General features: G+C 56.7%; 1 protein-coding gene across 2 annotated transcripts; it reads left to right on the top strand.

The window, feature by feature from the left end:
* Positions 1-494: 494 nt before the first annotated feature.
* Positions 495-16,384, top strand: LOC149126169 (beta-synuclein). 2 transcript variants are annotated; one of them, XM_089335100.1, is made up of 6 exons: positions 495-747; positions 1,320-1,448; positions 4,028-4,069; positions 4,294-4,412; positions 8,258-8,347; positions 8,633-9,231. In XM_089335100.1, the coding sequence occupies exons 2-6, from the start codon at positions 1,328-1,330 to the stop codon at positions 8,663-8,665; spliced, it is 405 nt and encodes a 134-aa protein (XP_089191226.1). In that variant the 5' UTR covers positions 495-747; positions 1,320-1,327; the 3' UTR covers positions 8,666-9,231. The 2 variants fall into 2 exon arrangements, with proteins under 2 accessions (XP_089191226.1, XP_089191227.1); XM_089335101.1 differs by lacking the exon at positions 8,633-9,231 and adding an exon at positions 15,510-16,384 and having other exon boundaries at positions 608-747.
* The last annotated feature ends 640 nt before the right edge of the window (positions 16,385-17,024 follow it).

Below are 17,024 nucleotides of genomic sequence, written 5' to 3'. Positions count from 1 at the left end.
CTGACACGTCTCTGAGATCTCTGCTCTCACCGGGCTGCAGCCTCCTCTCGCGCCTGCCTCCCATCTCCCGCACACACACTCCCCCGGGGTAGCTTCCTGAGAGCAGGAAGCTTGTCTTTGGCTTCCACCGTCTCCAGCCACCTGCCAAGTGCTCAATACCCACTCAACTGTCCGCGTTTTTCAAAAGAGAAAACTGAAGAACATTCGGGCAAAGCTTAGCAAGGCAGCTCAAGGTCCCTCAAAGCACCGCTGAGCCCGGCACCCCGCACAACTCCCAAGCCAGCCGCAGTATTGCCTCCCCGCTCTGAGCACGCCGCAGCTTCCCCGCTCCCCCACCCGCCACCGCCTCCGCGCGCCCCTCGGTCCCTAGCGGCGCGTCGGAGCCGCCCCTGGAGGCTCCCGGGCTCCGCGGAGATGTCACCCTCCCCGCCCCCTGTCAGTCAGGCCGAGGGGGCGGCGCAGCCGCCAGGGGGGGCGCTGAGCTCAGAGCTGCCGCAGCGCGCGAGCCGGAGCCCGAGAACAGCCGAGCGCAGCGCGCGAGCGAGCAGGGCGCCAGCGGCGAGCGGTGGCCGGCGACGCACCGAGGTCCGCGCATTGCTGCGCCCCAGCTCAGGGCCCCGCGACCCGAGCGCCTGGACACGGCCTGATTGCCCAACGACTCTGAGCCCGCCCGGCCCGGCTTCACCGAGCCCCCGCGTCCGCCAGCCGCAGCCGCCGCTCCGCCGCCAGCCCCGGCCCCGCATCCAGGTGAGGCGGCCGCGCGCCCGCCGGGCGCTGAGGATGGAGAAGGGGATGGGGAGGCCGGGGGGGACCGCGACGGGATGAGGAAGAGGGCGGGAAGGAGTTAGGCAGCCAACTGAGGACTGCGCGTCAGGGTGAACCCCTGGGATGTGTGACTGCCCCCCGGGGTTTGCACCTGCTTGTGCGGCCGTGTGGACGTGCGTCCGTGCCCGTGTGTGGGGGGCGTCCGTGCGCGTGTGGACGCCTGAGTGGCCTCTCTGTGCACGTGAGCGTGTCCGTGGTGTGTTTGTGTGCATGGCTGTGGGACGGGCGCGTGTGCACAGTCTTCGCGCCGAGCCGGGCACTCCGGTTCCGCGGGGCTGCAGGTTGCAGGGCTCCGGATAACCGAGGCGGGGGCCCCTCCCGCGTCCCTGGGTTTCAAGGACGCCAGGATTCGTCGCGGCCCTGAGGCCTCGTACTGGGGAGAGGGGTGGCGTGGGAGGGGACTGCTGGCCTCGGGGAGGGAGAGGAGCGGGCGCCCGGTCCCTCGGGAGAGGCTGGGGTGAGCGCCCCGGTGCCCGAGTGTTCGCCCTCCTCAGGCTCCAGGATGGACGTGTTCATGAAGGGCCTGTCCATGGCCAAGGAGGGCGTTGTGGCTGCTGCTGAGAAAACCAAGCAGGGGGTCACCGAGGCGGCGGAGAAGACCAAGGAGGGCGTCCTCTACGTCGGTGGGCCGGGGGCAGGGCTCCGGGAGCGCGTTCCGAGGGTGTGGGCTGGGGGTCCTCACAGGGAGTGGGATATGAGTCAGCAGATAGGGCTTGGTCAGCAGGGGTCACTGGGGACATGGCAGGCAGACAGGCGGGCAGGGACGGAGTGGGTATTGCTGAGGGTGGGGTCGGAGCCCATGGCCTCCTTTCCAGCCTGGAGCCCTGTCTCTGAGGGAAGTAGAGTGATAGGTCGCAGTGCCCACTGCCTCAAGTCATGCTGTCAGCCCATTCCACAGATGGGGAAACTGGGCTCTCACTACCTTGCCCAAGGTCACACAGCTGGGTGAAACCTGAAGGTGGAGGTTTCCACCGGATTGTAGAGACTCGGAAGTCCCGCCCCTACCTCCCTGGCCCATCCTCTTGAATTCCTGGGGCTCCCTCCTGCCCTCCTCCCCAGCTCCCTCCAGGACTGAGTTTCTCTCCGGGCGCCCCTGCTTCCCAGTGCCTGTGGTTCTGCTGTGGCCAGCTCTCCCCACATCCACCCTCCTCGCAGCTGCCAGCTGGTGCCAGGATTTAGGAGGCTGGGTTGGTTAAAATCTCCCACCCTGAGCGAGAAAGGAGACTGAGACTGCAGGGTCATTTACATAAAGGGAGGGAAGGCTGGAGACCCATTCAGTGACTCAGGGCTCGCCCAGGTGCAGCAAGCATAATTATCTCCTGTGCGGGCTCCAGTAGGGCTGGACACCTTGCCCAAGGTCGTGGCAGATTTGGGTTGTCCCTACTATGTGCCAGGCATTGTGTGAATGCTGGGGCTGAATCAGTTGGCCAGGGACAAAGGCACCTGCCCTCCAGAGAAGGTGGCAGAGAGCACTTCAATAGCGAGAACTGACAAGGGGTGGCAGGCAGGGGTGGGGACCACTCTGGGGCAAGGTTGAAAAAGGGGCTGCCTGAGGAGCTGGCTTTGGAGCTGAACCCTGAACAACAAGGTAGCAGGTGGGAGAAGGCAGAAAAGGCAGGTGCAAAGGCCCCGCGGTGGGCTGGACAGCCACCGGAGAGCAGGAGGTAGCCGTAGACAATTGGATGACGCAAATGGGCAACAGCCAATTCACTAGGAGGCTCTTCTAGGACATTGATGTCAGTGAGGGGCTGCTGTGATCAGATTTCATTCAGGCTTCCAGGGACAGAACCCACTAGGGGCCGCACAGCCGCTGGCTGAGGGTGGCTGGGGTGAGGGCAGTAGCACCAGCAGAATGCCTGAGCCTACGTCTGCCTGACCCCAGCTCTGGCCTCCTGCCCCTTTACTCCTGCCACCCTGACCCTGCCACTCTGCTAAATGTCTCAGCCTCTCCAGGTCTTCCTGCCACTCCCCTTAGATTGGCACCTCCTGCTTCTCCCCCTGCCCAGGAGCCCTGGTGTCTTCTCCCAGTCCCTACGTATTAAAGCCTCAGCTCCCTGTAGTCTGGTACTCGATGCCTTCCCTGGTCCTGCCCTGGTCTATGCTCCCAGCTGCCTTTCTCACAGACCCATGGCTCCTAGCACATGGCTCTGAAAACACAAGTCGCTGTGCCTGCCTGCCTGCCTGGCTCCCTGAGCCTGGAACACCCTCCTGAGTCTCCTGTCCAAACAACCACCTGCTCCTTCTCAAGGGAGAGATGTCCCCGCCGCACTCACAAACCCCGGGAGGCTGGGGGTGCTCTCCCTGGGACCTGAGGTCTAGGGTGTGACTCTGCCCTTCTCCTGCCCCCTTCAGACCGTGAGCCATGAGCGCAGGGCCTGACACACAGCAAGCGCCAGTAGCTGTTTGCAGGAGGAAAGAATGGGGTGGGAGGTGTTGCCGTCGCCTCTCTCTGCCTCTACGCTATTGCTGGCATGGGCTTCAGCCTGTGCAGGTGCCAGTGTCCAGACCTACGGACTGTAGTAGGGAGAGCAGGCTCCCCACTCCTCCGAGGGCTCCACCCCTCGCCCCACATCAGGTGCTCTTGCCTTTCCCACATTTGATGTCACCAGGTTGCTGCCAGCTGAGGCTGGGATGCCAGTCCCATCTGCACGCCCCCCTAGACCCACCCTGTACCTAAGACACCCCACTTTGGCCAGAGGAAGGGTTTGCCCCTTATGGGGAAGAGACTTTGGAGATAGTGGAGTGAGAGGAGGGGGCACATGGGCAGCCTTGCACTGTGTGATGCGTAGCTTGGTGGCCCCTCAGCTCCATCCCTTGCCTGCCTCCTCCCTGACCCCCCCCCCATCCTGGGCTGCACACTCACAGAATGAGCGGGAGCTGGAACTTGGAGGTCCCTTGAGTGCCCGTGCAGCCACTCACTAACTGGGGCCCTCCCCAAGCTTCCGAGGGCCACGTGTGACACAGGAACAATAACAGCAGATCCCAAGGGCAGAACCCAGATCCCAGGGCTGGGGGCAGGCCAGGAGTTCTGCACAGTGCTGGCCCTCAGTGGAAGGCCTGAGGCAGGACACGTGGGCACTGGCATGCTGAGAAGAAAGGGGGTCAGCAGGGTGGCTGGGACGGCAGCCGCCCGATGCCCACTCTGTAGCACTGTGCCCCTCCGTTCAGCACTCTTACCTGTGTTCCTTTTTTCTCCCTGCAGGAAGCAAGACCCGAGAAGGGGTGGTACAAGGTGTGGCCTCAGGTACCAGCCCCGCCCCAGCCCCACCCCCTCCCCCACCCTGGGCCCTGTGGTCTGCTGAGATCCAGAGGGCAGGGCTGGGAAAGGGAGGGTGAGGTCCCAAGACTTCTTGGGTGCTCCCTGGGGGGGAGGGCAGACCCTAGGACACCAGACAGCAGGGGCAGGGGCATCTATGCCTCCTCTACCCTGGCCCCCAAACCCCTCCCCCAACCCCCTCCCTGCTCTAGTGGCTGAGAAAACCAAGGAGCAGGCGTCACATCTGGGAGGAGCTGTGTTCTCTGGGGCTGGGAACATCGCAGCTGCCACAGGGCTGGTGAAGAGGGAAGAGTTTCCTACTGATCTGAAGGTAAGAGATCCTCAGGATACACACACACACACACACACACACACCCCAGGCCACCAAGCAAGCCGGCCCCTGCTGCCCCCACTCTCCCAGTGCCTGCCAGCCTGCAGCACCAACAACCTGGCCTCCTGCTCCAAACTGCTGCATGGGAGACTTTGCCCATAGTGAGGTAGATGCGTGCATGTGCAGTCTCCCAGTGACCGGGACCCCATCTGGCTGTCTCTGGGCATCCTGCTGGCCAGCGGGGCCCGTACCACATCTGGCGACATCTGCATGTGCCGCCTGGTGTCCACTCATTTCTTTCTGCTTGACAAGTGTCCACGCCAGAGAACAGTTCTAGCGGTACGGCAGTGGGCGGGTCCCACCTGCATGCAGCTGACAGGGTACTAGGCGAACACAGTGAAAAGGAAGCGAATGTACAAGATGGTTTCAGACAGGGAAGAAACGACAACAAGCGGACGCGACAGTCCAGCAGTGAGCAGGCTACTGTAGCTAGAAGGGCTTCTCTGGGGAGGTGATATTTGAGCTGAAGCCTGAGGGATGAGAGAGAAGCAGCCGTGAGCAAATGTGTGGGAAGTGCATTTCAGGTGGTGGGAATAGCAAGTACGAAGGCTCTGAGGCAGGTGTGAACCATGGTGAGGTGGGGGTGATCTCTGTGTCATGCGGTAGTGCGGGCGTGTCTCCCCAAGCGGTGGTGGTGGCTGCTCTGTGCACACAGAGGTCCCTCTCAGGACACCCTGCGGGGTAAGAGCTGTGAGCTCTTAGAGCCCCACAGAGCTGGGTGTGGATCCCAGCTCCACCACTTCCTGGCTGTGTACCCTGGGCAGGGGTTGGGGTGGGGGTGGGGCACCCCACCCTGGCTCTGAGCCTCATGATGGAAGAGGAATGCAGTGGGGCTCTTGTGCAGATTGGAGATAAAGTAATCAGAAGCCCTCCAACCCAGCGCGTACATCAGAATCACCAAGGGAAAAGACACACACACACACACATGCACACACACAAACGCATACACACAGGCACTCACACGCACCAGGCTCCTCTCCTCCGGCTTCTGAGTCAGTGGGTCTCAGGCGAAGCCCGAGAATCTGCACTTCCAACAAGAAGTCCCCTGGGGATGCTCCCCGTGCAGTTCCGGGGAGCACGCCGCCGTGAGGATCATGATAGAGCGCAGCAAGAGTGTGGCGGTGGGATTGCGCCAGCAGCTCACATCTGTCCCCAGGGGGTCCCGTGAGTGCAGGTGTGTGGGGAAGTGTGCCGTGACCTGCCCACGTGCGTACAGCCCTTCCGCAGTGGGTGCTCAGTGCCTGCCCGTGGACACGAGCAGACTCTGCCTCCATGCAGGGAGGGGCGATTTTGTCAACGTTTGGTTTGGGTGATCAGCACCACGCATTCAGCACACGCATGTAGGTAGGGCTGAGGGAGCCTCCACTCCCCCCCTCCACTCCAGACATCTTGCACAGTTGGTTCCTTCCGCTGTGGGATGCCTGGGTCTTCTTTCCTTGAAGGTGCGCCACGTCCCCAGGAGGAAGGCACCATACCTAGCCCATTTCGCAGCTGAAGGAACTGAGGCTCGCAGAGCTAAAATGATTTGCCTGAGATCCTGGTGCTGACACAGGGCCAGGTCCTGTGCTGACAGCTGGGGTGCCCAGGCACACAGCAAGCCTCAGGTATCCGCCTGCAGGCTCTCTGAGCTCCTGCCTCCTTGCCCATGCCCCCAAGGCTGCTCTCTCAAGGGAGTTCAAACAACAGAGGGAAGGCAGGCAAGTCCACGGTCATCATTTCTGAGTCTCTGCTCCCTTCCCAAACACGATGGTGGCATCTGCACCGCAGGCCTAGCGAGCAGACAGCTCTCCCCATATTTCCCACCCGGGGCTGCTGAGATCAGAGATGCGAGGACTAGCCAGTGGCCAGGCTGGGGTGGGTCAAGGGGACTTTTACTGAAGGGCAGCCTGCCTACGCCGAAAACCAGCAGCTCCACTTGTTTGCACCAAGGGAGCCCCCATGGAACCAGGAGCCAGCCCAACACATAGCACATCCCCCCTCCCCTGCCAGAGGCCACCTCGTGGCCCCTCCCAGTCCTTACTGTCAGCATGGCCAGGACATGGGTGAGACAAGTGTCCCAGGTGCTCACTCGGGGCAGAGTGGGGGTGGGGCCTCATGTGCATGGCTCAAAGAGGGACTGCCTTCCTAACACCTGGGCCTGGGTGCCTCACAGACGGCCCCCTCACTCCCCCTCTGTCCTGGCCCTGCCTATCCCCACCCCCACCTCTACGGGAACTGCTTGCTAACTTCCAGCCGCACAAATCAGGTGGGTGTTTTTTTAACTTCATGTGAAGGGCTTCAAAAAGTGCATGTTCTTCTGTACCTGCTTCTTTCATTCACCATGTACATTTGCGAGGTTCCGCCCTGCCCACGTCCTCAGTGTCACCTTCATTCTTACTGTGTAGGCTCCCACTGCACGCCCATCCTACTGCCACTGGACAGCGAGGTTGTTGTTGATCAATGTGCTTATGCTAGGATTAAAAAAAAAAAAGATTTATTTATTAACTTACGGGGGTGGGGGGAGAAAGTCTCCAAATGCTTGCTTTACTCACCAGTCAGCCACAATTGCCAGGGCTCGTCCAGCCCAAAGCCAGACTGGAGTTCCCATCTGGGTGCAGGGTCGTCTTCCACTACTTTCCCAGGCACGTTAGCAGGGAGCTGGATCGGAAGTGGAGCTGCAGGGATGTGAACTGTTGCTCTGATGTGGAATTCTGATATGGGATTCCAGCATCACAGGCAGTGGCTTAACCCACTGTGCCACAACACCAGCCCCATCAAGCTGGGGTTTTTAGCACCATGATTCTTCCCTAGATTCTGGGTGACTTGGAGCAAAATAATATTTCCCTATCCTGGGCTTGATGTACCCTCCTCTACAGTTAGGGGGAAGGAGCCAGGTCAGGAGCTGTAAACCTGAATGTCCACAGGGCCCACCTGGACAGGTACTCTGAAGGAACCATTATTGGGGTAGGTCTGGGGGCAGCTGGAGTACCAACTTCTCAGTGCCAATCCCCCAAGGTCCCAAGCATGTGCCTGGCCACATGTAGCCATGCACGACCCTGGAGTTATTTTGTCTGTGTGTAGCTAACTCAGTCCTGTGTTTGTGCACATACATGCACTCACCTACAGGTGGCCAGCCACATCTCTCTCTCTCTCTCTCTCTCTCTCTCTCACACACACACACACACACACACACACACACCGGTCCCTGTCTGGGCAGCAGACGCAGGGGGGAGGGGGAGTCTTAGCTCACACATCCAAGCAACACTATGAGCTGTTGCTCCCAGCTTATCTTAAAATAGCAACAGCGAAGAAACCAGGCCACACAGGGCCCTGGGGGAGGGATGGGCGGAAGCAGCAGAGGAATGGCTCAGAGCCCCTGCCCAGCCCTGTCCCTGAACCTCCGTCTCCCACCAGCCCTGGAGGGGGCATCCGGGGTTCTCCCTTGGGGTCCTGAGGCTGAGCACAGCGCCTGCCTCCCAGGAGTCAGGGGAAAAGGGCGACTGAGCAAGCTGTCCCCACATGCAGTCCAAATGGCGGAGGCGCAGGAAGCGGCCAGATGCTGGGGGGAGGGGCAGAGAGAGCCCGTTGCCCCCTCCACTCCCAGCGGATTTGGCGGGTTTCCACCCTTCACACCTCCACCACATGGCCAAGGCACTCCAAATAAACAACTTGATTAAACATGCTCCTGGCACCGCCAACCCACCCCAGCCTGCTCTCCACTTCCAAGCAGCCAAAAGCTTCCCCATGTGGGAATGGAGGCAACATCCCGGCTGCCCTCCCCAGCATTGACCCTCTCTTCCCCACAGCCAGAGGAAGTGGCCCAGGAAGCCGCTGAGGAGCCGCTGATTGAGCCCCTGATGGAGCCGGAAGGGGAAAGTTATGAGGAGCCACCGCAGGTGAGGGCGGCAGGGCTGGGTGGGACTTCCGGCTGCCTCCGCAGGTGGGATGGGAGGACCCTGGTCCAACCCAGGCCCCAGGAGGTGGGAGCAGGGAGGGGAGAGCAGATGGATAAGAGGACAGCGCCCCAGACTCCCCTGCCTGGGACTCTCTTGGCTGTCGGGGACTCCAGGCTCCTCTTCTGCCCGGGAGAGGGACAGGGACCTGGGGCCGCTGGTGGCCGCTTGGTCTCCAACCTCTCCTCCCTGTTGCTCTTGTCTACGCCACCCCTCCCTCTGATGCAGGAGGACTATCAGGAGTATGAGCCAGAGGCGTAAGGGCCCAGGACGGCCGCCCACCAGCAGCACAATGCCGCCCTTGCCCCCGCCCCGCCCCCAGAGCCAGGGCTGACCCTCTGCCCCTTTCCCCGCAAACACGAGATCTTCCTTCCGCTCCGAGGCAGCCCCCTCGGAGCCCGTGTTAGTGTTTGTCCATCTGTCTGTCCTACCCGCCCGCGTCCAACCCTGGGGCACGAACGTGGCCGGGGCTGGGAGCCTCGCGCCCCCTCTCCCCCCCACCCCCGTCCCCAGCGTAGCCCCTCCCGTCCAGCGTCTGCGGATGTAGCATGTTCTCTGTGTTTTTAAACCAAGATCGGAAAGCGACGGCTCCTCCCCGCCCCCAGGGGAACCCGGGCAGCCCCCAGAGCACCCCACTCTCCTCCCAAGAACTTTTTTTTTTAAACCTAAAACCAGGAGCCAGGCTGTGCCGGCCCGGCCCGGCCCGAGCGCGGGCGTCGAGTGTTGTGATCGTGGCAGGAGCGCCCCTACCCCTGTGTGAGCGTGTCCCGGGCGGGCGGGCCCGGCCGCCCCCCCGCGTGTCCATGAATAAAGCCAATCTGTCCGTAGCCAGCGCCGAATGGGCAGGGCTGGGCTGGGTGCGGGGTGACAGCGTCAGATGGGCTCCCGCTCTGCTCGTTGGGGGTCAGGCACGCTAGGCCCATACACAAAACTGACCATCTCGGGCCTCAGCTGCCCCCTCTCCTACCCCATTCCCGGGCATGACCCGAGGCGCAGGGGTTCTCCAGGGGCTGGGACACGCATTCGTTCCTCTGCTCACAGCACAGGTGTCTGAACCCCCACTCCCTCTGCTCACCCTCTCCCTGCTCCGGCCACTCAGGCCTTCCAAGCTGCAGGGCCATGTCCAAGGGTGCCAGCCCCCCGCCCGCCTCTGGACTTCCCACGGCCTGTTCCCTTGCTTCCTAAGCTTGCTCCTGCTGGAATGTTGTAAAATTTTAGAGAGGCAAAGTTGGGGAGGGGGGCAGGGAAGAGAGAGACACCAAGTTTGCATCTATGTCCACTAAAGCCAGGAGTAAGGAACTCAAGCCAAGTCCCCATCGAACAGCGGCTGACTCATGGCAAGTGCCCCAAGGTCACGGTGGGAAGCGTTAGCAAGCTGCAGGTCACTGATGATTCTGGGAGAGCCACACAGCTTAAAGCACCTTACCGGGCACAAGACCCCTTGTTAATTGTCCCGTCCTCCTCAAATGTCAAGTTCTAGAAGAGCAGGGACTTTGTTTCTTGTTTTCTGCTGAATCTTCTGGACCCGGAGTGGTACCTGCACACCATAGACACACAGAAAAAGTTGATCGCAAAGAATACAGTTACTGCTTTGGGAGATTCGGTTTAGTGTTTTAGATATAATGGAATACCAGGCACATAGTATGTGTTCAATAAATGTCACCCACTTATTTCCCTTTCTGCTATCAGCCACCTGTCCCAGTGCCCTGCAGGGAGCCGGCCAGCCTGTCTTCCCCTGACCTCAGGCCTCAGGACAGCAGGCACGCTGGTGACTGTCAGTTCACACCACATGCTCCATGCACAGACTTGGAAAGGGGCAAATGGCTTTCTGCAGAACCCAGGCAGGGCTGGGATCCAGGGAGCCTCACCAGAGAGCCCTCGGCTCAGGCTGGGATAGACTCTCAATCCATGCCCTGCGAACTGGCAGCCTTCCCTGGTCCAGAACTTCAGTGGTCCTCTCTGTACAGCCGTAGGAAGAGCACAGGGCAGAGGGGAACGGAAAGACCCACTTCCCAGCAGGAGACCCAACTCCCAGGCTTAGGGCCCAGACAGAAAGAGACCTAGGGGCCCGAGCCTATGCCCTAAGTGGGGTACTGGCGTGGCCTGGGAATGGATCTGCCCTGCTAGAAAGCGGCTCCCCAATATCCACGCCCCCTTCTTCTGGGGACAGCAGACGGAGGAAGGAAAAGGTAGCAAATGTTACCGCTCGGGCGGGCATTGTGGCACAACAGGCCAAGCCACTGCTTGGGATGCCCACATCCCACCTTGAAGCACTCATTTGAGTCTCAGCTGCTCCAGGCTTCCGATCTAGCTCCCTGCTAATGTGCCTGGGAGGTAGTGGAAGATGGCTCAGGTGCTTGGGCCCCTGCCACACGCACGGGAGACCCAGATGGAGTTCCTGGTTCTTGGCTTCAGCCTGGCCCAGCCCTTGCTGTCGTGGGCATTTAGGGAGTGACCCAGCAGATAGAAGATGAGAACAAATGTTAAAGTTTCAGGAATTTATGAGCCAATTGTTGAAGTCTTTATAAAGAATCATTACGGGGGCCAGCACTGTGGTGTAGTGGGTAAAGCTGCTGCCTGCAGTGCTGGCATCCCCATATGGGCACTGGTTCGAGTCCCAGCTGCTTCACTTCTGATCCAGCTCTCTGCTAATGTGCCTGGGAAAGCAGCAGAAGATGGCTCAAGTGCTTGGGCCCCTTCTGGGAAGATCCAGAAGAAACTCTTGGCTCCTGGCTTTCACCCTGGCCCAGCCCCGGCCATTGTGTCCCTTTGGGGAGTGAACCAACCCATGGAAGATCTCTCTCTGTCTCTCCTCTCACTCTGTAACTACTTTTTTTTTTTTAAATCATATTATATGAACTTACATAACTCATGTTAAAAACAGGTTTTATGGCCAGAACCTCTGCTCACTAGGCTAATCCTCCGCCTGTAGTGCCGGCACCCCGGGTTCTAGTCCCGGTTGGGGTGCCGGATTCTGTCCCGGTTGCTCCTCTTCCAGTCCAGCTCTCTGCTGTGGCCCGGGAGTGCAGTGGAGGATGGCCCAGGTGCTTGGGCCCTGCACCCCATGGGAGACCAGGAGAAGCACCTGGCTCCTGGCTTCAGATCAGCGCGGTGCGCCAGCTGTGGCGGCCATTTCAGGGGTGAACCAATGGAAAAAGGAAGACCTTTCTCTCTGTCTCTCTCTCTCACTGTCTAACTCTGCCTGTCAAAAAAAAAAAAAGGTTTTACTATTGTCTGTGCTCATAAGATAAGATTTTTTAAAAAATTATTTATTTATTTGAAAGGTAGAGTTACAGAGTGGCAGAGGCAAAAAGAGAAAGAGAGAGAGAGAGGTCTTCCACCCACTGGTCCACTCCCCAAATGGCATCAATGGCTGGAGCTGGGCCGATCCGAAGCCAGGAGCCAGGAGCTTTCTTTAAGTCTCTCCCATAGGTGCAGGGACCCAAATGCTTGGGCCATAGCAGAGAGCTGGATTGGAAGTGGAGCAGCCGGGACTCGAACCAGCGCCCATACGGGATGCCGGCACTGCAGGTGGCAGCCTTACCTGCTATACCACACCACTGGCCCCCTTAAGATAGTTTTTATTTATGGTATTTGTAGCATGAAAATACTATGCAACTGAACCCATGCTCTGTTGAGTGGCATCGCCTTGACAGAGTGGAATCAACCATGGTGGGAGTGTTTACACCACAGGTATCTGGCAAACACTACAAATCAAACTGCTGCCCCTGACCTACCTACCCCCTCCCCAGGCGGGGCCTTGGCAGAGGCTTCACGCTGTCTGTGAAGCATTTCTCAGGACACGCCCCCCCCCCCCCCCCCCGCGCGCGCTTTCCCGAGCTCCGGGCAGAGACTGCTCTGCTGCCTGCTGGACACCTCCTCCGGCCTGTCCACCAGCAGGCACTCACCACCCCCCAAGGTCTGTGTCATTTGGGGACAGCATCCTCACCCCAATATCCAAGCCAGCAGTGTGGGGATCTCCCAGGACCCACCTTTCTCCCTTTTTCCCAACACCCAGTGAGCCACCTCCTGAGTGACACCAGCCCTCCCCGCTGAGTCTGGGTCCAGCCTCACCACTGCTTCCCCGCCCAGGCTTCGTAGCTCCTCCCTAGTCTCTCTGCTTCTACCCCCAGCCTCTTGCAACTCAGCCCGTGGAGTACAAGTCGCGGGAGGTCCGTGCTGTGCGGAAGACCCTTCAGCGACTTCCCGCGTCCACCACGTGACTCACGGATCACCCTTCCTAGGGCCTCCTTCCTCCTGGCCTCGTCCATCACCCTCTTCACCCCGTGCTGGGACACTCCCAGCCCTGAGACACAGCCCGTGTAAGCAGATGTGGGGTTTATTAGTGACGTTGGATCTCTGGAAGCCCAGGGAATGCACTCTGGAGACCCCACGGCCTACAGTGCTGCTCAGATCCCAGTGCCAAGCCTGTGAAAGGCTCCTGGTTGCTACAGCTGGGCAGACTGTGGGCCTTCCCTGTGGGTGCTGGACACCTCCAGAATGAGGGTCACTGCCACCCACGGTCCCTGCTGGGTCTGCCACCCCCCCACACACACACACCACTCTCATCAGCCCCGACTCTCCCTGCTCTGTGCTACCTGTGGGCACGGCCTTCAGGTCCTGAGTCTGGGGCTGTGCGGCTGAGGTTGGGCCAGTCACTCGGTCACGTGACCCGGCTGCAAGGGACGTGGCCCAGCGGTGACTGTTGCTGTCGGCTCTTAGAGGGGCGGTGAGCACTGCCTCAAACAGAGGAAAGGGCCAATCCCAATGCTGAGTGGCTGAGAGCAAGCGTCCCCCATGGTCGTTGGGAAAAATGATCAACCCGGGGCCAGCATTGTGACACAGCAGCTTAAGCCCCTGCTTGCAACACCAGCCTCCCCTGTGGGAGTGCCAGTTTGAGTCCTGGCGTCTCCACTTCCAACCCAGCTGCCTGCTCATGCGCCTGGGAAAGCAGCAGAAGATGGCCCAGGTGGCCGGGCCCCTGCCACCCACCCAACGTGGGGAGTGAACCAGTAAATGGAAGATGACTTGCTCCCTCTCTCTGTCTCTCAAATAAATAAAGTAAATATTTTGAAAATGTATACAAGGGAAATACGATCCAAGGTAAAATAACCAAACAACACACAGAAAGGAGATGACAGGCCAGAGCCCTCCCGCCCATTCTCCACCAGTGGCAGCCGCAGGTAACAGGGCCTGGGAAGCCCTTGCTGATGCGTCCTCTGGATCTCCAGCTAAAAATAAGTGCAATCCTACAACCTCTGGCGTCCACAGAGGACCGTGCTAATGCCAGGGCCCTGTGAGGGTAGTGAAATCCACAGATGTCAGCTAGAGCCCTTTGTATAAAATGATGACTATTTTCATAAGCTCTGTGCTTGTCCTCCTATGTAATTTAAAAAAAAAAAACTATTTATTTGAAAGGCAGAGTTACAGAGAGAGAGGGATCCTTCATCTGCTGGTTCACTCCCCAGATGGCCACAACAACTTGGAACCAGGGGCCAGGAGCTTCTTCTGGGTCTCCCTTGTGGGTGCAGGGGCCCAAGCACTTGGGCCATCTGCTGCTTTCCCAGGAGCATTAGCAGGGACCTGGATTGGAAGTGGAGCAGTCGGGACTCGAACTGACATATGAGATGGCAGTGGAATCCCAGGTGGTGGCCTAACCCACTGTGACACAGCACTGACCCCTTTCTTGTGTATTTTACATCATCTCTAAATGACTTGAAGTGCCTAGGACAACCTAAACGCTATGTAAATAAGCTGCTGTACTGCGGCGGCCTGTGGTTAACCCTCCACCTGTGGCGCCAGCATTCCTTAAGGGTGCTGGTTCGTGTCCGGCTGCTCCTCTTTGGATCCAACTCTCAGCTGTGGCCTGGAAAAGCAGTAGAAGATGGCCCCAGTGCTTAGGCCCCTGCACCTATGTGGGAGACCTGGAAGAAGCTCCTGGCTCCTGGCTTCAGATTAGCACAGCTCCAGCAGTTGTGGCCATTTGGGGAGTGAACCAGCGGATGGAAGATCTTTCTGTCTCTCACTCACTCACTCTGTCTGTAATTCTGCCTCTTAAATCAATCTTAAATAAAAAGTTGCACTATGTAAATAGTTGTTGCATTGTAGTGTTTAGGGAATAATGACAAGAACAAAGCCTGCACATGTTCAAGAGAGAAGCAATTCTATTTTCCGAATATTTTCTCTTTTTTAAAGATTTATTTATTTGAAAGGCAGGGTTATAGAGAGGCAGAGAGAGAGAGAGAGAGAGAGAGATCTTCCATCTGCTGGTTCACTCCCCAGATGGCTGCAATGGCTGGAGCTGGGTCGATCTGAAGGCAGGAGCCAGGAGCTCCCTCTGGGTCTCCCACGTGGGTGCAGGGGCCCAAGGACTTGGGCCATCTTCTACAGCTTTCCCAGGCCATAGCAGAGAGCTGGATGGGAAGTGGAGCAGCCAGGATTGAACTGACGTCCACATGGGATACTGGCACTGCAGGCGGCAGCTTTACCTGCCGCAACACAGCGCCAGCCCTCGGAATCCTTTCAACTTACTTTCTTTTTTCTTTTTAACTTTTATTTAATGAATATAATTTCCAAAGTACAGCTTATGGGTTACAATGGCTCCCCCCCATAACTTCTCTCCCACCCCCCGCTCTCTCTCCCCTTCCATTCACATCAAGATTCATTTTCTATTCTCTTTATATACAGAAGATCAGTTTAGTATATATTAAGTAAAGATTTCAACAGCTCACACCCACACAGAAACACAAAGTGTAAAGTACTGTTTGAGTACTAGTTATAGCATTAAATCACAATGTGCAGCACATTAAGGACAGAGATCCTACATGAGGAGTAAGTGCACAGTGACTCCTGTTGTTGACTTAACAAATTGACACTCTTGTTTATGGCATCAGTAATCACCCTAGGCTCTTGTCATGAGTTGCCAAGGCTATGGAAGCCTTTTGAGTTTGCTGACTCTGATCATATTTGGACAAGGTCGTAGTCAAAGTGGAAGCTCTCTCCTCCCTTCAGAGAAAGGTACCCCCTTCTTTGATGACCTATTCTTTCCACTGGGATCTCACTCACAGAAATCTTTCATTTAGGTGTTTTTTTTTTTTTTTTCCAGAGTGTCTTGGCTTTCCATGCCTGAAATACTCTCAGGGGCTGTTCAGCCGGATCCGAATACCTTAAGGGCTGACTCTGAGGCCAGAGTGCTGTTTAGGACATCTGCCATTCTATGAGTCCTGCTTCTCATGTTGGATTGTTCTGTCCTTTTTAATTCTATCAGTTAGTATTAGCAGACACTAGTCTTGTTTATGTGATCCCTTTGCCTCTTAGTCCTATCATTATGATCAATTGTGAACAGAAATTGATCACTTGGAATAGTGAGATGGCATTGGTACATGCCACCTTGATGGGATTGAATTGGAATCCCCTGGTATGTTTCTAACTCTACTGTTTGGGGCAAGTCCGATTGAGCATGTCCCAAATTGTACATCTCCTCCCTCTCTTATTCCCACTCTTATATTAAACAGGGATCACTTTTCAGTTAAGTTTCAACACTTAAGAATAACTGTGTATTAATTACAGAATTCAACCAATAGTATTAAGTAGAACAAAAAAAAATACTAAAAGGGATAAAGTATTAAGTTGTTCATCAACAGTCAGGGCAAGGGCAGATCAAGTCACCGTTTCTCACAGTGTCCATTCCACTTCAACAGGTTTCCTTTTTGGTGCTCAGTTAGTTGTCACTAATTAGGGAGAACATATGATATTTGTCCCTTTAGGACTGGCTTATTTTACTCAGCACGATGTTTTCCAGATTCCTCCATTTTGTTGCAAATGACCGTATTTCATTGTTTTTTACTGCTGTATAGTATTCTATAGAGTATATAAATGTCCCATAATTTCTTTATCCAGTCTACTGTTGATGGGCATTTAGGTTGATTCCAGGCCTTAGCTATTGTGAATTGAGCTGCAATAAACATTAAGGTGCAGACAGCTTTTTCGTTTGCCAAGTTAATTTCCTTTGAGTAAATCAACTTACTTTCATCGAGTCTTCTGACCCACAGCCTTACAGATGCAGAGGGGCTGCTGTGTGCACGTATTTGTATATAAAGTGTCTGTGTATAATGTGGTATGTGGTGAGTAGCAACAGACATTTATATTAATATATTGTGATACTTAGAAACTTATACATAAGTATAAGTTATACTTATAGTATATACTTATACATAAGTTTCTAAGTATCAAAATTGGCTCATCCCAGGGCCAGAAATGTGGCATAGCAAGTAAAGCCACTGCGTGTGACAATGACATATGGGCACCTGTTCGAGTCCTGGCTGCTCCACTTCCAATCCAGCTTTCTGCTATGGCCTGGGAAAGCAGTGGAGGATGGCCCAAGTGCTGGGCCCCTGCACCCAGTTGGGATACCAGGAAGAAGCTCCTGGCTCCTAGCTTCAGCCTGGTCCAGACCTGGCTCTGGAGATTAAACTAGTAGATGGAAGATCTCTCTCTTTATATACATGCATATATACATGTATATATATGTAACTTTTTACATACATATATATATATACACACACGTAACTTTGACTTTCAAAATAAATAATAAATAAATCTCTTTTTTTTGATCGACTCC

This window comes from Oryctolagus cuniculus, chromosome 6 (assembly GCF_051225735.1).
Source record: "Oryctolagus cuniculus isolate XC-2025 breed Fujian yellow rabbit chromosome 6, ASM5122573v1, whole genome shotgun sequence".
NCBI classification, from domain to species: domain Eukaryota; kingdom Metazoa; phylum Chordata; class Mammalia; order Lagomorpha; family Leporidae; genus Oryctolagus; species Oryctolagus cuniculus.
This window is presented reverse-complemented; position numbering and strand designations above follow the sequence as displayed.